We start from the raw sequence: 25,991 nt of genomic DNA, 5'->3' as shown, positions 1-25,991 counted from the left end.
AGGTTCTGTGTTGAGGTTGGCATGATACAAAATATGTGTGTGCAAAAAAGCAGAATATAAAAGAAGATGTAGAAGTATAAATACCAATATAAATATAAATTTGAGTGCAAATAAACCATGTGTGTATTAACAGGATATATATGTACAGATATAAAAAAATATATAAATATAAAATCTATATACACAATGCAGGAGAGACAAATACACAGGATACACAAGATGAATTTGAATGAGATATGGAGCAGTGTTTCCCATTAATTATATAGACAGTGGCAGCCTCTTAGAGAGCGGTGACAGTTAGAAAGCCGGTGAATCAGATCAATAAAACGTTGTTTTCTGATTGTTACACAGTGGTTACATTCAATAGCATAAATAAACTTCCACACACACTTCCACTCAACCCTGCAGCTCCACCTCAAAACTCTGATTCTGAAACAACTGCGCGCTGTTTAAAACACAGCAGCTGCTTTGATTGGTTCAGTTTTTAAAAGTCTTAATGAGAGATGTTCTTTATTTCCATCTGTAAAATAAATCAATTCTGATCCTGATCCACTCCTAAGACATCTGGAAGTCGAGTCATTTATTTATCAGCAGACTGTTAGTTTAGTTATTTGAAGAAACACAATGTAGAAAAAGGTATTTGCTGAAATACTGAACTTGTATGTTCATAAGTAATTAACTAGTTGAATCACTTCTGCTTTCTTTGTTTCACAGCGGAAATATGGGCATTGGTCTTTTTTGATTGTTTTATTGGAACATTAAATGAACTGGTAACATTTCTTTCTTGTGCTTTGTGGGTGTGTCATCACCAGTTCAACCAGTAGTTAAATTACTAAAGCACAAAAAACATTTCTAGATATAACCTCTTAATGTTACACCAGAATGATGTATTTGACTTTAAAATGTACAACTCTTTGTGGAGTTGTAAATATGAGTGATGGGGGAGAGTCTGAGCACAACTAATATGATAGGACATGTATACCATTTAGCTCTATGATTATGATCCATTTATCTCAGCTGTAATTAAAGACAAGAGAGTGTTGAACAAGTTTCAGGAGTGTAGAATGTGGGGCATAATAAAACTCAAGTGGTTCACATCTGGTGTATTGAAATGTTCATTTTCACACCAAATAACACTTCATTATCCAGATAACAGCTATCTATTTGTAGGAAATGTCATGCAACTTTACTTTTCTAGGTTAAGAAGCTTTGCATAATTACGTGCCATAATAGTCGCACCAGAGATTAACTGATGATCAATTATAAAATATCTTGACATGATTCCATAGTTTAACACATTATGAACAATGCCTTCATTATTATAATCCACACTTTCATCTAACAAATTCCTAATAATTACTTTCAGAAAAATCACTTTTTTGGCAGTGAACACAGAGGAGGAGATAAGCTTACGGTAGTTACAAGGAATGTTAAATCCAACTAAATCCCCAATTAGATAAGATAGAGTGGTTAGATATTATTGCTGTCATTATAGGGCATGTAATAGCCTTTAAAAGTCAGAGAAAAAAATATTGCCTTATCATATAGTATTATTCTGCACAAGGCGTGCAGCTGTCCTTGCACAATACGCTGATCCAGACTTGGATTGCTGGTGTTGCAGGATTCATACCTAAAAATGACACATAGCTGATGTTTAACCTGTGGTTTTGAAAAGAGAAAAAGTAGCATTTTAAAAATGGATAACAGCTGTTTTCGCTTGCATAACCATACAGCAGTGTGCACAGAGTGGATACTGAAAGGGAAAGAAACATAATTCTCAAAAGGGGCCTAGTTTTGGTGTCAAAACAGCTGCAGGGCCTTTAACATTAAATAGATGGTTGCATCACTGCTTGAACAGAAATACTGGAGTAGGGTTGACAGGAGGTTACTGTGGGTGAAAATATTTGAAAATCGGCTTTAAAAAACTTTCAGGTCCTGAAAGTCAGGGTTCAATCTTGATCTTAAAAACAGCAGTTGAGAAGAACATCTCACCACAAGGTCCATTTAGAAGCTTTTTTGGAGCTTTTGATCATATCACATAATCTTGATCAACAGTTGGATTGCTCAGTAGTCAAGAAAGTGTAGATGTTTACATTTCAGGATTTTGGGGGGGGGGGTTTTAGGTTCAAAGCTCATTCTTGACCTTGGAAAGAACAGCTGAGAGAGTAATCTCACCACAAAGTCAATTTAATAGATCTCAATCCCTGATCTTAATCGCTATTCACGCAACTCCTTTCTGGGATTTTTCAAAAGACAAAATGCAACGCTTTTGCATTTCTGATGCATGACCAAGATTCAGACTAAATCTTATGGGAACAATTAAATGAACTTAATTGAGCAGCTATAATATATCACTTCCACTTCCTTTGCAAGATGGTATCCATTCAGGTTTTCCATTTAAAACATGTAAGTATAATGATTTGTGAGACTTTGAATGGCTCTGGCTAATCTAAGACAGATTTATTGTAACAGAAATGTAGTGCTCGGTGGCTCTTTACATATCAGTAATATTTGTGATTTTGTAAGTAGACCTTATGCACTGAAATAGCAATTCATCCAAAGTGCTGCTGCTGTATCAGTGAACTATTAACTACAGTCTTTATTTGCACATCATCAGTTCACTAACGCCAAATAAAGTTTTTGCATTCCTGCAAATGGTTGTGCAATGAATTAAAGTGTTCATCCCAAAACTGTGAAGATTTTTTTCATTTTCTCTGATTCAGCCATTTCTAGCAGTCTGCTTTAATTACGAATAAAAACAATTGACCATTGATGATCATTATTTGTGCATCACATAATCCAATAAAATAAAGGGTAGGTTTTTTTTATTCAACAGATATACACATTGCAAGTATACATTAAAACATCTTGCATAACTTGCACGAGAGAAATAATATGCAAACAAACAGATCCTATTGATAATATTTTTGGACATGGGGGAAGGGAGGAGGAATGGAGGTGTTGCAACAACATCGGAAAAACAATTATTAATCAACTTTACAATATTACAAAAAACTATTGTCTCATTTACTTTGTTGCAGAAAACAACACAGTTTCACACCATAAAATACTAATAACACTGTACTAATGTAAAATATAAAAATGGCACATTGAATCAAGAACATTTTACAGAGCTTTGTGCAACACAATAAACACAAATTTTATATTAGACAATTTAAGAAGTAAGTAACATCAACATGCTGCGCAGGTACATTCAATACTTAGTACGCCTTAACGTTTATTTAAAGGCTGTCACGGTCAATAATGACCATTTCATAACATTTATTTTTGTAATCATACAAATTCACAGTCTTTTATATTGCACACAAAGCACTATGAATGACAATTTAGAACAATTTTCAGTCAATCAGCAATTCCTTGTAGAGGATCTTGGCAAAACAAATATGCAATGAAAATGTAAAAATAACCAAAAAAGGGTACACACAGCACCTAACCAAATGCGAAACTCTGTGGCAGGTTTTTTAAAATTGTTTTAATCACTGACAGTTGATATCTAATTGTCCATCTGTAATCACACAGACACACACTCAGTTTTTTTTTGGTTTCTTTGCTAAAAGAAATAGTACAGGAAATAATAAGATCTATGGACTAAAACCTAGTAGTTTGCATGTGTGTGTTGTGGGTGGTCAGCTGCCCTTCAAAGTGTTGATCAATATGTATTTATAAACCTACTACTGTCAAGAGTTGCACTTGAAAATGTGCGTGCAATACATTTCAGTCTATTTAAAGCAGACTTATCATTTGCACGACCTGAACCTGAACTTTGAACAATCTTTAAGCTTCACAACAATACAGGTCAGCATTGTGTGAGATTTTCTGTGTGATGTACTGTACAGCATCGTCCTCAGCCGATCATGGTGATTTTGTAAATGCCGCAAAACGAGCAGTGACATGCATCATTCTGCAAGCATTTTGTCAAAATCGTATCCGTGAGCTTCTGCAATATGATGTGTGACGGACTGTGGGATAAACAAACCGGCTCATCAGTGGAACAGAAAAGAAAAGGAAATAAACAGATTTCTCTCATAAAGGAATACTGAATTTTTTGGAGTCTCAGCAGTTCAAATTAAATTAATTGAACTAACTGTCGTCTCCAAAGAAAGACTGAGCTCAATACTGATTATGAGCTGAGATTATTTTTATTGGGATTCCTTGAGCCATTATACCTTACTTAATGGGATGATTGGCTTTGAGCTGCTTTTCATGCTGTTGTTGTCGTTTCCTTCCTCTATGTCTGTACTCTGGCTACCTGAGGCGATCTGCCTGCGAGTGGACAGACGAGTCATGTGCATAAGGCAAGTGTTGTTTTCTGATTTAGACAGTGTGTTTGACCTCCGACAGCATCTCTTAAGACCCTGGTGAAGATGAATAGTAAACAGACCATAAGTGATGGGGTCTAGACAGGCATTAAACAGGCCAAAAATAAACAGCATATGAGTCAGTGAATGAGAAACTGTCTCCTCCATTTTCTCAGGAAACAACCAGTACCAAAGACCCAGCAGGTAATATGGGGTCCAGCAGATGATGAATGATGTCACAATCACGATACTCATCTTAAGAGTCCTCATCCGGGCTTTAGGGATGTTGTTATGGGAGCGGCGGAGGTGGACATCTCTAGACAGCACTGGAAGAGAGGAAAATTATGTCTTTGTCATGCACAACTCCTTGTGTCCCAGAGAACATATTTTAACTGAATACTTCAGTCCAAGTGAAATAACGTTTGTCTCTATTTGCAGTCAAATATAATGTCAAAATGTTTGAATATAATACTAGTAGCTTTGTATTATTAAAATGAAGAAATAAGGTGATTTGTCTCAGTCGATTGGAGGCAACAGAGACAAAGTAAACAAACTGTTATAGATTTAAAAAAGTGTCACTAACTGGGATTCTGAAGAGAGATGAAGGGGACGCGGGACAAAGACGATGACGACTTTTCCGAATTTACCCAGCGACAAGAAATACTATTTTCTGATTGGCTGGTAGGTCGCTAACTATGCTCGAGATCAGACTGGAGACGTAACCACTCAAGTAAAAGATGGATTACTACTTGATATCCGCCCACATTTATACACTTTATTCAGAAAACACATTACAGGATTATTTGATGTTTCTCTACTGCTTCCCTGCTTCCTGCTTAGCTTGCTGATGATCTTCCTCCTGCCAGTTAGTACATTCCCATAGAAAACAAAGCAATCAAACTGATTTTGTCACTGACGCTTGCTAAAGTCACATTCACTTGCACTGTTCAGAGTCTGTGGCTCTTGTGTTGTGTATCTGTCTCAGTGCGGCCATCTGCTCTGCCTATTATTTGATTTCATATATCAAAATAAGGACGCTAGCTACGTAGGCGGATAACAGAATGGTTTTAATTTAATCTAATTTATCCAAAACAAGTGTGAACACATTTAAAATACTAATTTCTCCCTTTTGGTTTCTGATATTTTCTTAGAGAACACAGAATATGTGATTTAAAGAGCAGGTATGTATGCTGTAGTAGACAAGAAAAATGCAAATTTGTTTCAGCTGGCTTCAGATGGGACTTACAGTTATTCCGAGCCATGCGGCTGGATATCTCAATAAGGATCCTTGTATAACAGAAGATCATGATGACCAATGGCAGGAGGAAGAGGCACACAAAGGTGAACATGTTGTAGAGGGTCTCCTGCCAGTGCTGGACAAAACTGCCATGGGTGGTGCACTGGGTGAAGTTCTCCGGGACTGTGATGGTCACATTGTGAAATATAAACATCTGTTTGAAAAGACAAGAATAGTTTTACTTAGCGATATTTCAAAATCAACGTGTTGATGCAGTGGTACACTTAAGTGTGCATAGCTAAATAATTATGTACAAAAATCAAACAAGGATTAACAATCTTTTGTTGCAATTTTCAACTTTTTCAGCTTTCCAAAACTGTAAAGCATGTCCACTTGCCATAGCGCATGGCCAGGTGTACAAAGATAAGAAAGGAGGCAGAACCTCTCTTTCACGTGTTTTTCATTCTGTACACAAGTGCTTTTATTACATTTTGTGTATACAAAGGCCTGGTTTGTCCAATCAGAGCACAGCTCTTTCTCTCAGAGCCAAAGTTCCTGAATTTAGCAAACAGTCAAATGGAAGTGCAGTCAGCAGTGGAAACCTTTCTTAGCCTTAAAGAAGTTACTTTCTTCTAATATTAGTAGAATGCAATCATTTTGAATACAAATCTCATCACTGCATGAAAGGTTGTTTCCTTTTATTCTGCCACTCTGCTGCAGAGCAGTACTGAAACATGTAAAAAGCAGACCCAGTTACCCATAACAGGGCTTACGTTCTCAAAGCTACCTGGGGAAATCAGGCTTCCCTAATCCCTTAACCAGATTATAAAGATCTGATTTATCATTTGCACTGTGTAAAGATCCTCTCCAGACCTGTTCTAAGACATATAAAAATAGTTTGCTTTGAATATGTGTCTCATATGGGGTTTTTTTTCCAGAAAAAGTTAAATTACCTTGTTAAAATTCTTCATAAATCATATTTGTTGGTATACACCTTAAACTCAAATTTAATGTGAGCACAGAGAATAACAAATATGAAAACAGCCTTTAAAAACTTTGCACGTACATCATTCCACACAGTGAAGCTCAAACATCAACTGAATTAATATTAGGCGAAACCCATGTCTGAGTTAAGGGGGGGCTTAAAGAAATCAGCTAACCGAAGAAAACAGACTGTTGCCCATTACTTAAATGCATATAAACACACTGACAGGTTGTCATCCAGCCTTGAGGTGAAGCACTGTCATAAGGATGAATGATCAGCATGTTTTAACCGTAGATTGAGCCTTACTTCTATCCACTAACAGCTGGAGGAAAACAATCACACCAGATAGAGGGTATGATGTGTGCCCCTCTCCACACACCAGCACTGAAAAGCGGACCATTTCTCGACGCTGCAGTAGATGGAGAAAGTGTAGGTACCAAATAGTTTGTTTTAAATGTGCAGTAGTCGACCCATACAGTAGTACCACAGGCGTCTGGAGTCTGGAAGGACTTTCTGTTTCATATTTTTTATTAGTACGTATACAAGAATAACAAAGGCACTTACATGGTACATTGGTGTCAGCATTAAACATGTTTGTATACACCCTTGGATTTAGAATTGTGTTTTTGAGAACAATCAACAGTTACAGAATTAAAACCAAATAAACTATACAATGTTTAGATACTGAGATATAATCTATATAAAATGATTAGACTGACATGACAGAAGAAATACATAAATAATAATAAAAAAAGAGGGGAAGAGAGAGAGGGGGAAAAAAAGGGGAAAAGAAAAGAAAGAGGGAGTGTGTGTGTGTGTGTGTGTGTGTGTGTGTGTGTGTGTGTGTGAGGGAGGGGGGTTACATTGATGCAAAAAAGTCCATAAACGGTTGCCATTTGTTGTAAAATTTGCTCAAGTTCCCCCTTCTTGAATATCTAATTTTCTCGATTTTCAAAAAGTACATAACCTCTGTAATCCATTGTGTACTGGAGGGAGCAGTTGTGGATTTCCAATTTAGAAGGAGGTGGCGTTTAGCAATGAGTGAGGTGAAGGCTACTACTTCCAATTCTTTAATAGAATATAGGGTATAGTCATCCGGAAGACCAAAATGCCAATGTGTGGTGAGATATGAATAGTTCTTGAAAATACCTTAGACATGGTGTTGAAATAAATTTGCCAAAAGTTCGACAGAGCTGGGCAAGAGAAAAACATATGCGTAAGATTGCAAGGTGTGCCTCCACATCTGTCACAGACATCTACCATATCTGGGAAAATCTGTGCCAGCCTAGTCTTCGAATAATGGCATCTAAATACAACTTTAAACTGTATGAGGGTCAGGCGGGCACAAATAGAGGTTTTGTGAATGACCTTCAGTGCAGATTCCCACCAGTTTTCATCAAAGACCAACCCCAACTCACGCTCCCAAGTCTCCCTTGTTTTGATGGGTAAATGGTCATCATATGATTGGATAGAGCTGTAAACCTTTGATATTAAAGACCTTTGTAAGGGATTAAATTGTAAGAGTTCACCCCATGGCTGCTTAGGTGGGAGGTGAGGGAAGTTGGTAAATAAGGATTTTGCACAGTTCCTCACCTGGAAATATCTAAAGAGATGGGAGGGTGGAAGACTGAATTCAGTAACTAGATCTGCAAAAGAACAAAAAATCCCTACCCTATAAAAATCCTCAAAACATTTCAGTCCCTTATCGTGCCATAAGGAGAAAGTGGGATCAGTAAATGTGGGTTTAAACACAGGATTCCTTAACAATGGGGTTAGAGCTGCGGGAGCAGTAAATTTAAACTGTTTCCTAAACTGAAACCATATCTTGAGTGTGGCGTTAACCACCGGGTTGCAGGTAAGGCCAGAGGGGTTAGCTGCCATCGGGCCGGTCAATAAAGCAGAGAGAGAGACTGGGGAGCATGACTGTGCTTCCAGCTGATACCAGGGTACATCAATTGACTTGGACCAGAGTATAATTTTAGTTATGTTCACGGCCCAGTAGTAGAATTGAAAATTTGGTAAAGAGAGACCGCCGTAGAACTTACAATTCTGAAGTATTTTTTGTCTAACTCTAGGTGTTTTGCCATTCCACAAAAAATGACAAATGATTGAATCTACCGTTTTAAAAAAACTTTTTGGCAAAAATATAGGTAAACATTGAAAAAGAAATAAGAATTTTGGCAGGACACTCATCTTGACAGTATTTATTCTCCCAATCAAGGAGAGAGGGAGGGAACCCCATTTTGGAAAATTTGTCTTAATCTCGGCTAAAAGGGGAGAGAAATTTTCAGAATAAAGAGCTTGGAAGGACCTGGCTATGTTAACCCTAAGGTACCTAAATCCCGAAGTACTCAATTTGAAAGGAATGTCTGACTGGGAGAGCTGCATCGCTAGTTTATTAACAGGATAGCATTCACTCTTGGCGACATTAACTTTATACCCTGAAAACCGGCCGAATCTATGAAAGAATGAAACAATAGAGGGGCAGACTCTTACTGGATCTGTGACATATAGTAACAGGTCGTCGGCGTATAATGACAATTTCAACTCTGTATGAGACCTGGTGATGCCATTAAAAGTAAGAGAGGTCCTCAAATACATAGACAAGGGCTCTATTGCAAGTGCAAACAGGAGAGGAGAAAGAGGACAGCCCTGTCTGCAACCTCTATTTAGAAAAAAGTAGCCGGATTGGGTATTATTAGTCGTAATACTGGCACAGGGAAGCGTATAGAGAAGGCGTAACCATGATATAAAACTTTCACCAAATCCAAACTTAGCCAAAACTGCAAATAGATAGTTCCACTCAACACGATCGAACGCCTTCTCAGCGTCGATCGCAATCACTACTTCAGGTGTGGCTCTGGTTTCTTTAGAGTAGATTATGTTTAACAAAATACGAACATTATAATAGAGCTGACGCCCCTTTATAAAGCCTGTCTGTTCCTTAGAAATAATTGTTGGAAGGACCTTTTCAAGTCTGCGGGCCAAAGCCTTTGCAAGAATCTTTGTATCGACATTCATTAAAGAAATTGGCCTATAGGAGGTACATATATCTGCATCTTTGTCCTTTTTTAAAAGAACACTGATAGAGGCTTGTCTCAATGTAGGAGGGAGAGAGCCAAGTGATAAAGATTCAAGATAAACAGAGTGAAGTAATGGAGTAAGTATGGCCTGAAAAGCTTTAAAAAATTCGACTGGAAGCCCGTCGGGTCCCGGGGTTTTATTATTTTGCATACATTGTAAAGCTAAGTTTAATTCTTGAATGGTCAGAGCAGAGTCTAATTGATTAACCAGTTCTGGGTTTATGGAAGGAAACTGAAGTTCGTCTAAAAACCTGTGCATATCAGTTGGATCTGATGAGAATTCAGACTTGTACAGGGATTCATAAAAAGATAAAAAAGACAGAATTAATAACAACCGGGTCCTCCTGCAACGCTCCTGATCCGTCTTTAATGCGAGGTATTAGACGCGAGGCTGATTGACGGCGCAATTGGTGAGCTAGTAATCTACCAGACTTGTCGCCATGTTCGTAGTATCTGGAACGAGAATGAAGCAACAGGCGCTCAGCCTCATTAGTTGTGATAAGATCTAGCTCCGTTTGTAAGACCACGCGCCTCCTTGAAAGATCGTCAGAAGGGGCGGTTGCGAGTTGCTGGTCTACTGATTCTAAATCAGTTGAGAGCTTCTGAATGTTTGACATCCTTAATTTTCTTATGTGTGCAGAGTATGAAATTATCTGACCTCGCAGAAATGCTTTTAAGAACTCCCATGGTAGTGCTTTAGAGATAGGTTCCGAATCAGATTGGTTAAGAGCAATAAAATCCTCTATTGCACTTGTAATGAATTTATGAAATTTTTCATCTGATAAAAGTGAGGTATTGAATTGCCACTGGGTGGGATAGCGAGGTCCGGAGGAAATCTGAACATCTATGGACACCGGTGAATGATCTGAAACAATAATTGGGTGATACGAGACATTTGTCACTTTTGGCACAAGTTTAGCGTCTACAAAGAAATAGTCTATTCGAGAAAAGGTCTGATGCACATGCGAATAAAAAGAATATTGCCTACTCCTCGGATTCCGAAGTCTCCAGGGGTCAACATAGCCATTGCTAGACATGAAATTGTAAAGAGCCTTAGTCATTAGTGATTGGGTTGAGCCGGGTTTAGAGCGGTCTAGTTGAGGATCAACAGCACAGTTCATGTCCCCTCCAAAAATCAAAAAACTGTCACTCAGAGAGGGCAGATTTTCAAACAACTTGTTCATAAAACAAGGATTATCAAAGTTTGGTGCGTAAACATTGACTAACAGGACAGGCACACGAAATAGAGTACCTAAAACTATCAGATATCTGCCATCTCTGTCGGAAATTATATTAGTCAGGGTAAATGAGACTGATTTACCGATCAAGATGGCCACCCCTCTGGCCTTCGAGTTGAAACTAGAATGGAATACCTCAGCAACCCAGGGACATTTCAGTCTGACTTGATCTTTGTTCCTGTGGGTTTCCTGCAAGAAACACAATGTCAGGTTTCAGCCGCTTCAAATGGGAGAATACCCTACATCGCTTGACAGCACCCCCTAGACCTTTAATATTCCAACTGATGAATCTTACATTTGAGCCTGAAACATTAGCCATATGGAAAGTGAGTTAAAATAGGAGGCAACCAGGTTCCCTACTCCACACTTCAGGGGCAAGGGGGGGAGGAGAGAGAAAGGGAGGAAAAGGGAAAGAAAAATAGAAAAACAAAAAAACAAAACAAAACAAAAAACACACACACACACACAGAGCTAACTTACCAAACTCACCCCAGAACCCACACCCTCCCCCCACAGCACCTACCACTATCCCATCCCCAAACGATAGGATACCAGTGCTAACTCCACAAGGAGTCATAAACAAAACAAATAAACTCCAAGCTTTGGACCAAACAGACATCTTCACCTCGCTCCAACTTGGCTGGAGCTCCTGGAAACATTGGGAAGATAAAAATATGTAGCAAAAGACAGGGCCTAAATATTAAACAACACAAGGCCATCTAAGAAATCTGCACATAAGTACATAAGCATAGTGACTGCTTATTAAAACAGCAGGAGTTATGGTGCCATTTATGTCAAAATTAACTAAACATGTCAACAGTAATGGTATATTACTCAAAGCTGTTTCGTAGATCATGCTGTGGATCAAGAACCGTTTCAGCACTATGAAAAAAAAAAAAATAGCAATCAAATAAGCATAATAATAATGCTAATAATAATAATAACAACATAACTGTAATGGCACCTACACTCAAACTTGTGTTTTAATAACTATGCTGTAACAAACCCAAGTTTACTTGAGTGTTTTCACAAAGGCAGCGGCATCCTTCGGTGATGTAAATTCCCTTGTGACATCCCCTCTGGTGATCCGGAGACGCGCCGGGTGTAGCAGCCCAAATCTTATGTCGGGAATGTCCCTGAGCTGGCGTCGGATGTCATTGAAGGCTGCACGGGCTTTGGCTGTGCGTGCAGTGAGATCCGGGAAAATGGAGATAGTTGAATCCTTCACCTTGATCTGCCGCTGGGTTCTAGCACGTCGTAGGATGTCGGCGCAGTCTGCATAGTAGTGTAAACGTGCTATTATGGGACGAGGGCGTTCGCCGGGTTTCGGCTTGGGCTGTAGGGATCGATGCGCCCGGTCCACCACTGGCTCTTTTCCCAAGCCGAGAGCATCCTTCAGCAGGATGGAAACTGTGGTCGCGTCAACCGCGCCGTGCTCCTCGGGTAGACCTATTATCCTGATATTGTTACGGCGAGATCTCGCCTCCAGATCTTCACATCTGCTGTCGAGAGTAACAAGTTGGGCCGAAAGTTTGTCCACTTTACTTTGAAGTGAAACCACATCGTCAGTGCATGTCGACAGCGAGCCCTCCATGTCCGTCACAGTTACCTTTAGCACATCCACGTCCGTCCGGATAGCCGCCATGTTAGCATTTAGCTCCATTTTCACACTCTGTAGCTCGGACTTTATCTGAGTGAAGTTATTTGTCATTGCCGTCTCCAATTCTGTCTTAAAAATGCCTACCACCTCATTTCGAAGAGTGACGAGGAGTTCAGCCTTAAAGTCCGGACAGGCCAGACTCGAGACGGGGGCAGTTTTCTCTGGAGTGGGGGGCTTAGCAGGCGCACCCCGCGGCGGGGTGGCCCCACTACTCCCCGGGGAGGCTGCAGCCTGAGGGGTAGGCCTCGCTTGCGTAGCCGCCGGGATGTTCGTATTTTTCTTTGGAGGCATAACGGGCTGTAAATACAGTCACAACGAGCTTGCGGAGTCAAAATGTAGAAACAGAGAGTACACAAAAGGCCCTATATGATCATTTAAAAGAGTTTCACAGGAGCTCCTGCAGGCACGTCTTACTCCATTAGTCGCTGACAGTGGGATTGTCAACTGTCAACTAAATGACAAAATATCTGAATATAACCCAAATATTCCTTAAAGATTTATTCTGAATGAGTTTGAATTAAACTAAAGTATGCTGAGCTTTTTAACTACATTTTGAAGTAGTCATATTGCTTCTTGAATTGAGTTTTGATATACTGTATCTAATAGACTAACATAAATTTAAAAATCTTACACTTAATTTTTTTCACTGAACAGAAAAAGCCTTCGGCTGTGTGCACCTCAGAAGAAACTATATTTATCTAGTAGGAAAGACAATCCCATGAGATGTCTGGACTCATGAAGCGCTGCCTTCACTCTGGGTTATGAACACTCTGTTTGAGTAAAGGCCAGTAATTGCAATTCTTGCAGACAAGTGAAGAAAGCCCCAAAGGAAAAAAAAAACCTAGTCATGGGTTCCCTCTAAAGCACTTAAAACACATTAATTTCACGCCTAATTGTGCTCTCACAGATATGAGTTCAAAGGACAACAGAAACTCAATGTTCAGTCAACAATTTTGGAGTCCTCCCATGACAATGCTTTCATTACATGATAAAACACATAAAGAGGAGAGAAAATATACTGAACTGAATATGAATGTAACTGCAAGAATAATGCCACAAACTGAAACATTTTTACATTCAAGCAAAATATAACAAGCTTTATAGTATTGTAAGTATACATAATGGGTATGGCATGTTACGAATGTCAGATCACTTTTATGATGTTTTTTTATGATTAGACATACTATCATGTAATTGAGGGCATACTCCACAGTAGTGTAACAATGAGAATCAAATCCCAAGGCTAAAACAACGGTTACATTTTGAAAATATCTTGCAGCGTCGGAGCTAAGAAAATAGGAAATCAAGACATTTAGTGAAGTTTGTTTGAGGGCCTCCTATCACAGTGAAGCTGAATGGACTGCAAAGGCTGAGCTGAACAATAGCTGACCCACTGTAAGTCAGGAACAGTACATCTGCCCAGATAAGAATGGACAAGATCCATTGATGTGGATTATATTACCTTAGCCAATGTGGATCTTTGAATAAACACACTAGACATACCATATCTTTCAAGTCCCAGTCCTGTGTCATAATAAAGTAAGTGATAATTTAGGCATGTTATACCACTGGTTTTCAAACTTTTTTTGCCCAAGACAAACCAAAGGGCAAGCCAGGCACACCTGCGTTTATATCCATGCAAAATAGCCCCTATTACATGTTATCACCCTTATCACTCCATAAACAGTTTTTATTTAATGCAAAATAAAAACAACTTATTATGTTATAATGTGAAACTCATACTGTATGTGAATGAGGAAACAGTATGTGGAGAATGGATAGGAAAATGTCTCATTTACACAACTTGATGCTTGGGTACTTCATGCTTGGGTTGAAACACTGCGAGATTCTGATTTTATTCAGCACAGTGGATGATATTGTGATAAGTATGTGTGCTGAGAAGGATTTTAAAATGCATAGGGCTGTATAGTGTCAGACTAATTAATCCTGCTGTATACAGAAGGATGAATCAGCCTCACTTCTATCTACTAACAGCTGGAGGAAAATAATCACATCAGATAGAGGGCATGATGTGTGTCCCTCTCCACACACCAGCAATGAAAAGTGGACCATTTCTTGACACTGTAGCAGATGGAGAAAGTGTAGGAGTACATTACGAGGAGTCCACCTCTGCCTGAGACCAACTGTGAGTTTCATGCTATAACATAATAAGTTATTACGTTATAATGTGGTTAGTTATAGCGATCCATTTTCCTGCTCACTGATTTCTCTCTTAATGTTGTTATCCTCCTTCACACTGGCTGTCAATCAGTGCCTTATCCTAATAATTCCAACCATCTGGCAACTGTGAATGGTGAAAACTGGGGTTTTAAAAGAAATATTCTGGGGTAATAGATTTTGTGTTTGAAAATGGTTGCATGCAAAGTACTGATATGGTAAATTAAAAATTAACTTTTTGGCTAGTTGTTTATATTTTTATTATAATGTATGACTATCACTAAATCCCACAGCACACCTGGACATGCGTCATGGCACCCCAGTGTGCCGCAGCACACCATTTGGGAGCTACTGTGTTATATTACATGAATGCAGCACTGAAGCATGTGATTATGGTATTGAATAAATGTCTATGTCTAAGGATGTGGTTATAAAAGCTTAAACAAATCTGCTGGATCATTTCTTTCAAAAGTCGTCAACTGTCGGTCAAACTCATGGTGTCACAGAACTTGATCCTAGCATTTCCAAAAGATGCCAGATTAGTTAGGGTGAACTTACAAAATTATGTATTCACATCTAGATTAATTCCATTTGATGTGATGCTGTAATCATAAAAACATGGGTATCTTTGTTTTAAATATTTAATTGGAATAAACATCATACAGCTTCACTGAGGAGCTAGATGAAACTAATGCAGAATATTATGATACTGTCAGATAGTGTTGAAAAAGATGATTCTTTCAACCTTTAAACTTGTGAGGAAATAAAATAGGGAAACATTGACATAATTGTAACCTTTAAAGCCTCTAACAGCAAAAACCTCTGCTTTGCAACAATTATAATTTGGTTACAATTTGGTAGCCCATAAATACTGTTTTGTAACATAGTCTTAACCCATATATGTATAGTATATGTACAAGTACATCTAAATTGCTCAACACACAGCATATTATTCACTTTTAAATGTAAAAAACCAAACAGACGTAGGTGAATTCAGGTGGAGGGTCGGTCGGTTTAATAGTTATGGTTAACAACAGTCTACAGCCATGCCAGCTTCTCTGTGAGTTATCAATTGAGCTCAAAGGTAATGCTAACATGCTCAAAGTGACAATAAACATGCTTGTGTTAAGCTGGTATAATGTTAACCATGTTCACGACCTTAGTATAAAATGTTAAAATTTGTAAAAGATGTTAACATGTTGATTACAAGTGTAAACGACCACCAAGACACATTGTGATCTGATCACGCAAACCAATTACCAAGGTGGATGCATGGAAATGAGCACAGATGTACATGGCTGAAGTAATCTGAACAGTTGGAATAGCGAGTGAATGTATACTTATAATAACTAAGTGTGGGGCCCTTTGACCTTCTAGCAGAAGTGATGTAGGCAGCAACAAACATTGTCAGCTTGAGACGCATAACAGAAACAAGAGGCAGACTCCTCCAGATGTAAAGTTCAGGACAGTCAGAGAGGTGAAAATGCATAATATTGTCATATAAGGACAAAAAATGCAATTAAAGGAATTATTTTTTCTGGTTATGTTCTCTTGGTGCAGGGAATGTGTTAGGTTGTTATATTTCAATGAAACTAAACATTTTAAATAAGTTTTTTTTATTTTTCTACATTAAAATAACACAGGAACAACCAACCCCACAGTGTGTGACAACCATCCCCATCGTGCGGTTGGTTGTCAAGGGAATGACGTACAGGGGGAGATGACTGGGGAAGCTCAGGTGAGGAGAATGAAGAAATTGCAGTGATTGCGGGAAAGATGGTAGTGGCAGGATCTGGTAAGCAAGGATAAAAATCTGAGGGCATCTGTTGGAGACTTGACAACTTAAAGACTTGGGTAAGTGGGAATGCAGCTGGAGGAAGTATTTTTCTTTAAAAGACCTGTATATGTCTGTGCATCATGTATGACGCTCATGCCAAGAATTGATGTTGACATAACAACACAAAGCCACACGGAGCCCAGTCAAACAATGTTTGTGTCACTTCCATTTGTATACAATATATCAATAAATCTCACATGCAACTACAGGGTCAACCAGTGTCAGTGAAGCAGTGAATATACCTAGTTGATTTTTAATGTCAAATAAACTGAATATTATTTCCAATTAAGAAATGAACCTGAGTTATGTGTCTGCTTACACCCTACATATGTATTTACTATAGGTTTATTTTAACCTGCAGTGATTTCTCCATAGTGACAGACACAAACACTGTATGTGAATTCTTAATATAGGTTTAAATATATAAATCAGTCATTATGAATATCAACAAAAGAATAATTTGGAATCCCTCTGAGTAATTAAAACCCATTTAAATGTGAAGAATATTGATTACATAATACATATTTAAAATTATATCAAGATTTTAAAGATCTTGCACAATTGCTGATCATTGTTTCTGAGCATCTAGATTATCATAAGTCAAAGTCAATATTTCACACACGGATTTCAAGCACAAATCAAATGCTGTGTGCAAGGACATTGAACCACACGTGACATTATAAAAAAGAAGACATGACGTGCAAATGAGCAATAGAAAACCGATAGTCTTTTTTTTTTTTTTTGGTGCGCACCCTTAATATTGCTTCGCGAGACAACATTCACCTTGACGAGAAATATCGAAAATATCGAAATATAATAATCTCGCACAAGATCTCGTCACAACCCTAATGCTTTGTTACCAAATGAAAATGACATTCAAACGTCTATTTATGTTTGTAAAACATGAAAAATCTATATTCTAAACAACACTTTAAATGCAGCTGCTGAAGCACACACACTTCACTTCTGAAAGGTTTCAAGGTGAAGCTGCAACGTAGCAGTGACTGAGCCAGAACAGGAGGCAGCCGGATCCTGTGTACATTCAGCACAACAATGCCACAGTGTTATGGCGGAATGTTTTTATAGTTCCTTCTTAACAGAGTGAGGTATCTTAGTGAAACAATTTAGCTGATCACATCATGTTAATGTCAGGAGTTGCATTCTTGAACTTCTTCATTCATATCATATCAATAATTCAAGCATATTGAGCCAGGACCTCCAATATTTGGATCAAATAGCTTGTGAAAAATCAGATGTGCCAGATTTAATCAACATTGCACATGTTCTGCTGCTATGTTCTGTATATAATTATTTTACTATGTCTGCTGACCATCTTTGGCGCAAACATTAACTTTTGAATTAATGAAGTTCTGTCCTGTCTCGTTTCTAAGTTGAATCTTGAGTGTTCACCAAATTGTAATGCTCTGGTTATGGGATGGAAGACAAAGGCCAAAAGCTGTAGATCAGACCAGTATGACACGTTTTAGCTCAACCTCTAGTATATCAGTGCCTAAACAACCAGCTGTGGAGACAGCTACTGTATGACACAAACAAGTGCAGTGGGAGAGTTTATTTAGGTTCTTTCGACAAACAATCTGTAAAAGTGTCAAGAATTTCTCCATCTCTGCTTCAGCTTGAAAAGGGAGTTGGACAGTAACTCAGATATGTTTTTGATCTGTGTCCATGTACAACCCAGCCTCACGACCAATTCCAATGTTTTCATGACACTCAGGATGACGTGGTTTCTCGTGGTGTTCATGTTGCCATGACGACCAAAGCTGCCTAACTTTAAGGAAGTATCATTTAACCCAAACCATGATCTTTCACTAACCTAAAGACTAGACTTTGTGCCTAAACAAGATCTTAACCACAGCATTGTCACATCATAAAATATCATTATTTTTTAACAGTGATGTGAAAGGGTTTCAGAGTCCCAACTGACAGAAAAAAACGTGATGTAGGCACGACGATAATTACAATCGATTGTTTGAAAATCTTGTTGAGTGTCACGAAAACAGTGGAAAATTCGTGTCCATGTACTCAAATGTATAGATTACATTTTGTGGCTATTTCATGAACTGCTGTGAGACTCTGTGGCCACTTAACACTTGTCACCTATCTGACTGCAGTGTGGAACCCCGTCCAAGATTTTTAAGTACCCTAATGTAAATAGAAAAGACTGTAACTGAAGCAGTTCACGCAGAAGTAATGTTTCAAGACCTCCACACAGGTTAGAGTTTCCATAAACTCACTTCTGCTAGAAGGTCAAAGGGCCCCAGAATTAGTTATTATTAATATACATGTACTCGCTATTCCAACTGTTCAGATTACTCCAGTCATGTACATCTGTGCTCATTTCCATCCATTCACCTTGGTAAGTGGTTTGCACATAAATAACTTACTGCGGGAACAAGCTGTAAGGGTTATAGTCAGCACCTCTCATTATTCAGGAGTTCAACTTTGAAGCCTCCAGGGAGGACATGCTGTCTGTTTTGCTCTGCCATTGCACATCATCCTAAAATAAAAATAAGTCTATCTTCAAAGCTACAATAACTATCAGGGTGATTCATAAACATTAAAAGATGCTGAGTTCACTCCCTCTCTCAACATATTCATCATCAATCTTCTGGAGGTTTAGTGTAATATTTTGTAATCAGACTTTCTTGATGAATGTATGTAAAGTGTCAACGAAAATGACAAGAAAACATAACAATTAGTGGAGTCACTGTCATGTCTTTTAGATTAACAAGCAGTAATCTGGACTCAGATGGAAGAAAACCTTGGTTTTAATGTAAAAAGGGTAGAAACTCATAGAGATTCAAGGTAATATGTTGAAACAAAAAAGCTTAAAATTGAATAATTTATTTTTAAGATTAAAATAGTTTTTACTGCATTGGAGCGAAATTTAAGTGTGAGGAACAACTCACCAGATCTCAGTCACTTTTTGCCTGTGTTTCACGCTGTGACCTAACTCAATTACACAGCTGGAAACATTTCAGCTAGCTTTTTGATGCTGCCTCTACATGAAAGAATGTATTGGACAAAACGTTCGATGCCTGAGGGTCTCGGACTGGCTTTACCGCATGTCTGGGAGGGATTCACTGATGAAACATGGTTTCATAAATGTTACACTTGTGACACAGGTGCAAAGAATGGAGATGGTTTAGATAAATAACTTCCTGTTCATTTTGATTGTATTATGCTAATAATCTGATAAAGGAAAGATGCTTTTTTAAATTAGTAAAATAAACACTTTACATTATTTATAACAGTAGTGTTATTTGGCAGTCCTTATCACATTTGAAAATGAATATTTGATCCTGTGACCATCCTCGGTGGAGACAATGACAGTTACTATATGTGGTTGGAGTCCAATATTCAGGCTAGTGCTCCAGCAGCATCTGTATTATTCTGTATATCACCTGCTGGTAATGCAGATGTCTAAATGTCAGCTGTGCAACCCTGAGATCGATTCCAGAGGTCTTGGTATTGTACATGTACATAAAAATGTAATCTCTGTCCTTCTCTCTGTCTTTATCTGTCGTGTCTAACAAACCTAAAGCCCTGAAGACAAATTTCAGGAGCAATAATTAGACAATAGCTCAGAATGAAACATTGAAGGAGCTCCACTGCCGTGGGTGGGTTGCTACAGGTTACTGTTGAGAAGACATAACCAGAGAGTTGTTTTAAATGACTTATCAAAAGGCACTACACAGCAATTCATATTTCTAAGAGGAAAGAAGATTTTAAGTCTGGAGTTGTCAAGTCAGACATAATGTTCTCCTCTGTCTCAAAACTCGCAGGGTGAAACAGTTAGATTGTTCACCTACATTGCCAGATGATGTAACACTGGAGCTGCATTGTATCCTAGCGGACAATTAAAGTAGTAGTGTGGTTGAGTTCAGATCACATACCTCTCCAGGTAATGTTTGCTTTTGCTAACTAAAACATTGATCTTTGCTTAACTTTAAATTAATGTGTTAATTGCCAAACTGTAAAGCAGCATGAATTCATTTATTTAGCCAATCTTGAGCAGCAGAAACACCCTGCAAACACTGACTTCACTGTTCTTTTTGCTCTATTTTAGTTTCCACTAACTCCACATGGAAATATGTGTCTTTAGCAGCTTTTTGTGGCACATACCCTGTTTACACCTGGCATTAACGCATCTCAGCTGATCCGATCACAAGAACCCAGTGCTTGCCAAGGTGGTCTGGGATGCGCTTGGCCAAATATCTTTTGTGGTGTAAACGCTAATGTGTCCAGATGTGTCTCCAGCAAGGACGTAACAGAAAAATATGTCATCACTGCGGGACACTGTGGTAGTTTTAGTAAATGCACGACAACAGTTAAAAAAATGGAGAGGAGCTCAGACGTACAAGGTTGGAATAATCTCAACAGCTGGAATAGCCTGTACATGTATTAGTTCTTGAACATCTTTCTTAACTCTTTAGCCGGCACTAAAAACAAATCTGGCACTTGTCTGACATAATAACTGTGAACATAATAGAGACAGGTGTGGACAGGCTGTCCACTTGTGTTCACATCACCTTAGACTCATGCTAATGCCTGATGTAAACAGGGCAATATGTTCACCAGCTAGTCACTCACTTTGTTTGTCTGCTGTTCTGTGCTGGACAGAGAGTATACAGCTGGTTTATCAGAGCTTTTTTCACTGAAAACATCTGTCTAAGTTGCTGAAGAGACATGAAAATGAACCAAAACAGTTAATTGTAAGTTAATTGAAAGTTGCTGAAAAACTTGAGCTAGAGCTGAGGAGAACTGCAGAGTAGTTGATAATTCTCTGTGGATTTGTCATCACAAGAGACACCTTTCATAGACATTTAATCCATTGTTAACATGAAAAGAGTAATTAGGAACTAATAGCAGCTCATTATTATATAATTGTCAGGACCATTATCTTCCCCCAACCTCAATCATACCACAGTTGACCGGTGTGCAGATACTGTATTTAAATTTTTTTTTTTTTAACTTTATCTATGAACATAATGTTTTAGCTGTGTGAGGATTGTTAGGGTTGTTTTTTGACACTGACATTGATGTTTTGAACAACCTTCAAGCAAGTAATGAGCTGTATAGACATACATTTTTAAACTTTAATGACTAGAGAAATTATTGCTATTGTTTATTGTAGCTCAGGTGATAAAGCTAGTAAATAATTAAAAAATGCAGAAGTTAAAGTACAAAAAAGTTATGTGTTGAAATTTTCATCTTATTTGAGTTTCTGGCAAAGACTCTGGGTTTTATTTTGCTCTGACTGTTGTCCAATGTAAGTTTGACAATGCCGGAATACATTTATGTGCAAGACAGTGTGCAGAGGCTTGTTCCCCTTTTATCTTTCAGAGGTTCAAAAATAAACAGAGAAAAGGTTTTTTGAGGTAACTGTTTTCCTTTTAAAAGAACCTCTGCAGAAGGAGGGTGTTTCTCAGAGGTCAGTGGTTGTTGGTAGCGCCCTGCAAGAGACCAGAGGTGCAGGAAGAGCATTATATCAAAGGACATCAGCATTCATTAGACCACCTGTCAGCTGATCACAGTGTGAGGCTGGAGACTACTGGTGTTAACTTTATACATTATAAATCGTTATAAAAAATAGATTACAGATACAACATGTGGATAAAGCGGACACTTGATTTACCCTCTTTACATTTGCAGCCACCATCTCTGCTGCTGGCTCTATGGCACTGAGAAAAGGCTTCAGATGCACAGCGGTAGGTAAAACTTGGCTGCGTATTCCTTCTGGACTGTTTAAAATAAAAAGAGAAACCTTCAAATACTTGTGTCATTGTCTCCCCTGTCACTTCTTCAGGGTACTTGCTTTACACTTTCAGTGGCTACATCCAGACTGTGTCAGATGAAAGTTTGATAAAAGTTTAAACCAGGCCAAATCAAATGTGTGGTAGCTGTAAAGTGACAGCAACCAAATCTGCACAATTAAATTAGTCCTGAAAATAATGATATGGGCCAAACACCATGACTCAGCAAACAGAGGCGGAGGTCCAAATTCTCATCTCACTGACTTTTAAGGTTTAATGCTTCAACACCACTAAGCTGTAAAAATGTACAAAAGTGACCTGCAATTTATAATTTGTCTTCATTGGCAATTCTAGATAAAGTTTGACAGCAAGTTTTGACTGGCAGTCATGTTTCAAGGACAAATAGGACTAATATAACATAACATACTGTATACACACTGTGAGCTGAAGCTTTCTTCTTGTTCTTGTCTTTTTTTCCCTTTCTTTTTTTTGTTCGGTGAGCTGTGTGCAAGTCATCTCTTTCCATTTCATATTTTTCAAAGATACACTGCATGGGAGAGCCCCAGGACTTTCATTGTGAGCATTGTACACTACACAGATGCATCTAGGCTGAAGTAATCACCATCACACACCTGAGAGGTTCAGACTGGGCCACACAGAGATCACATAAGGATCATTTCTATGACACACTGCATGACTACAACCAGCTGTTGAAAACATACAATGATTCTGAACTGGTGAGTCATTATTAGTCTGCCTACTCACATACAATGATGTCAGGTGTGTTTTCTTATACTATAAAATGATAATGCCCCCACACTGTTAGACACAGATAAACGATTATACTAAGATGAGTTTGATACCCCATGCTGCTTCCCCTAATACTGAGGTTATGAGGAAAGGTTTGACTTGACTTGAACTTCACATATTAATCATTGAACAGTTCACCTTCACTTTCTGAAAATGTTCACTTTCCACATAACAGTCTAAATGCTGTTTTCAAAGAGCTCACACTGTCAGGAATGAAATTCTGGTGGAGACGCACTAAATCCCTTCATTTTATCTTTATTTAACTTGAGGCCATTGTTCCACTATGAGAAATATGCACATGAATTATTACTCATACATTCAAAGATACAGACTCATAATTGGCATTTAAAAACTCACTTAACTCACTATAATTTGAGTGTAAACTCATCCTGACCTATGTATCCCCAAGTCGTCCCTAGGTTTAGTTGGTTTCTTGACTCATTTCACCCCAAAAGTGGCCCAGTTCCTTTCAAGTTTCAGTTTCAAGAAATAAAAAATGGAGACTTTAGGTCCTTGACAAGCATTCCTGATGTTTGCAAACCTCTTGAAAGCCTGTTGGATCAATGATCCCCAGACATCAAAGCCTGATCAGGAATCCAATTGTGTGCAGCTGCCTCATTTGTGTTCAGTGGTTCAGACCCATTCAAGGACTTGTATGAATTTCTGATATGTTGTTTAGAAACCAGTGACTAGGACCTTGTACTTGCATGTTCAAGGGAACCATCAGATCCATGCAAATGTTAAGGACAGTTTGGCCTCCCCCAACTTGTAGATAAAAAAAGCTTGAAAACATTTTAGTAGTTGCCTTGTACAGAGCGGGTGACATCTTGTACAACCTTTTTAGTTGCTTTGAGTATAATGTATAAAAGCAGTTTTATGTTTTAATTTTCCAGCTCCATCCAGCTGTATATTGTTTTATGTCACAGAATATGTTTTACCTTGAATGTTGGGTTCACCTAAGCAGGCTTAACAGAGTATTTGATTTACCTCTCACTTTCTGGAAAATTCAACAAGCTTCTTTTCTTTTAAAGCACACTCAGTGTTTGAAGCAGCTTTCTGATCAGTGTGTCATTCTCCTCCTGATATAAGGCAAACAGCGTGATGTGAAAGATGCAGAACCAGCAGCTTTTTATGTTCCATGCAGCCTCATATGAGTACAAGGTGTAGTGGAGTCCATTTGCTTTGAAATACCAGAGTGACAGGATATACTAAATGGGGTTTCTCTTACCTGAGGGAGCGACAGGATCACACTCATCGTCCAAGCCACAGTTAACATGATTTTGCTTTTTCTTTTGGCCTCACTGATTCCCAGAGGATTGAGAATGGCAGACTGCCTATCCAGACTAATGACCACAGTTACAAATGCGCTGGAGTACATGGCTACCAACTTCATGAACATCAGCAGCCGGCAGGCGACGTCTCCAGCCTGCCACTGCACCGTGATGTTCCACACTGCATCCACGGGCATGACGATGAAGGTTACCAGCAAGTCCGCAACGGTCAGGTTCATGATGAGGATCCTGACGTGTGACTTGCGCTTGCCGCCGTTGCTGGCAGCCCAGAGCACAAGTAAATTGCATACAGCTGAAACTGCACACAGAGTAAAGGTGATAATGACTCTGACTTTGGCTGCGGTGGAGAAAGTGGGCAGCTGGAGCGCGTCTCCATCAGCGCTCTTATTGCACACAGAGGTGGCTCCCTGGCAGCTGCCATTCACTGTTGAATCTGTCAGCTGGTGGAACATAATGAACACCGGAGTCTGATTGAAGGGAGGCAAAAAGCAATAGGCTATGGCAATAATTCCGGCTCCTAAACTGCGTATTTGTTCTCCATCAGTATCTCCAACTGGAAGTTCAACTGGGAAAACTGCGAAAATAAATAAATTATGTGTCAATTTTCTTCGTTCACTCTTCTATGCTGGATTTGTGTTTTTTATACATGCCATAGATGCTGTGCGTTAGTGGCACTAAACAATTCCCGGTTCATTCATCTTTCAGTACATATATTTCAGTACACTAAATAAGCAGGCGTCAGCTTATACAGCTTGTATCTGTTATTCAGAAACAGGCAAAGTGATATATGTGTGATCACTTTGCCTGTTTCTGACAGACATGCACTAACCTTAAATAATGATATGCCTAACACGGAAATAAGGAAAGGGGGGATGGCAGGTATCATAACAACATATTGCTACACAGAAATAAGAAGGAGAAAATAACTACAATTACATTTTTGATGAGCTTCTATCCTCCCTCTTCTTAATTTCCTCACGGTTATGCAGTCTTCTAATGAAAGGTGGCACAACTGTCCTAAAGGAAGAGACGGACAGCAGAAAGAAACCCAAATTAAACCAATTTTCGACTGAGATAAAAGTCGCTTACCTGCAATTAGGAGCAGTGTTGACAGTGAGCGTTAATGGGGATGTCAGTGAGAGTATTCCTCCTGCAGTCACTGCAGCTGTTGCTTCAGTCCGCTTCATTCCTCCGTTCTGATGCGCAAAATGTCAAGCGACAGTATCAGCTGTGTAGGTCTGATGAACCACGGGGCTCTTCTGCTTTGACAGGTGAAGCACTTCAAAATCCCAAAATAGGAGTCCTTTGAACCGCAGATCACTGCAGTTTATGAATTTGTTATAAAGCTTCAGGATAGCCTTTTTTTAATTAGATGATTTTATGCAAGGGTGGAGGTGAGGAGGGAAGAGGGCGCACAGTAGCCCGCTTCTGTGCTCTGCTCCCTCACTGAAGAAACTTCTCTTAACCAAAAATAAAATGTATTTGTTATTTGCTTGGCTTCAGGAAGGGAACAAACACTTATGGCATTTTGTTTTGTTTTTCGTCACTCTAACTCGGATTATTTATCTGCCAGTTATA

At 38.7% G+C, this 25,991-nt stretch overlaps 1 protein-coding gene across 1 annotated transcript; it reads right to left on the bottom strand.

The window, feature by feature from the left end:
* Positions 1–4,092: 4,092 nt before the first annotated feature.
* gnrhr4 (gonadotropin releasing hormone receptor 4) lies at positions 4,093–24,865 on the bottom strand. The gene is made up of 3 exons (XM_062420297.1): positions 24,350–24,865; positions 5,566–5,770; positions 4,093–4,645 (listed from the first exon to the last, which is right to left on the bottom strand). Exons 1-3 carry the CDS (start codon positions 24,863–24,865, stop codon positions 4,182–4,184), a joined length of 1,185 nt encoding a protein of 394 aa, XP_062276281.1. The 3' UTR covers positions 4,093–4,181.
* Positions 24,866–25,991: the final 1,126 nt, after the last annotated feature.

The sequence above is a fragment of the Scomber scombrus genome, chromosome 6 (genome assembly GCF_963691925.1).
Source record: "Scomber scombrus chromosome 6, fScoSco1.1, whole genome shotgun sequence".
Taxonomy (NCBI): domain Eukaryota; kingdom Metazoa; phylum Chordata; class Actinopteri; order Scombriformes; family Scombridae; genus Scomber; species Scomber scombrus.
The sequence above is the reverse complement of the archived record's forward strand: the minus strand, read 5'-3'. Positions and strand labels throughout refer to the sequence as shown.

Excerpts from the sequence above, each read along its gene's own strand:
- gnrhr4 (XM_062420297.1), bottom strand. The coding sequence starts at position 24,865 with ATGTTCCACCAGCTGACAGATTCAACAGTGAATGGCAGCTGCCAGGGA. Across the intron at positions 5,771-24,349 it reads TGATCCTGTCGCTCCCTCAG|ATGTTTATATTTCACAATGT; the intron begins GTAAGAGAAACC and ends CTTTTCAAACAG. Across the intron at positions 4,646-5,565 it reads CCGCATGGCTCGGAATAACT|TGCTGTCTAGAGATGTCCAC; the intron begins GTAAGTCCCATC and ends CCTCTCTTCCAG.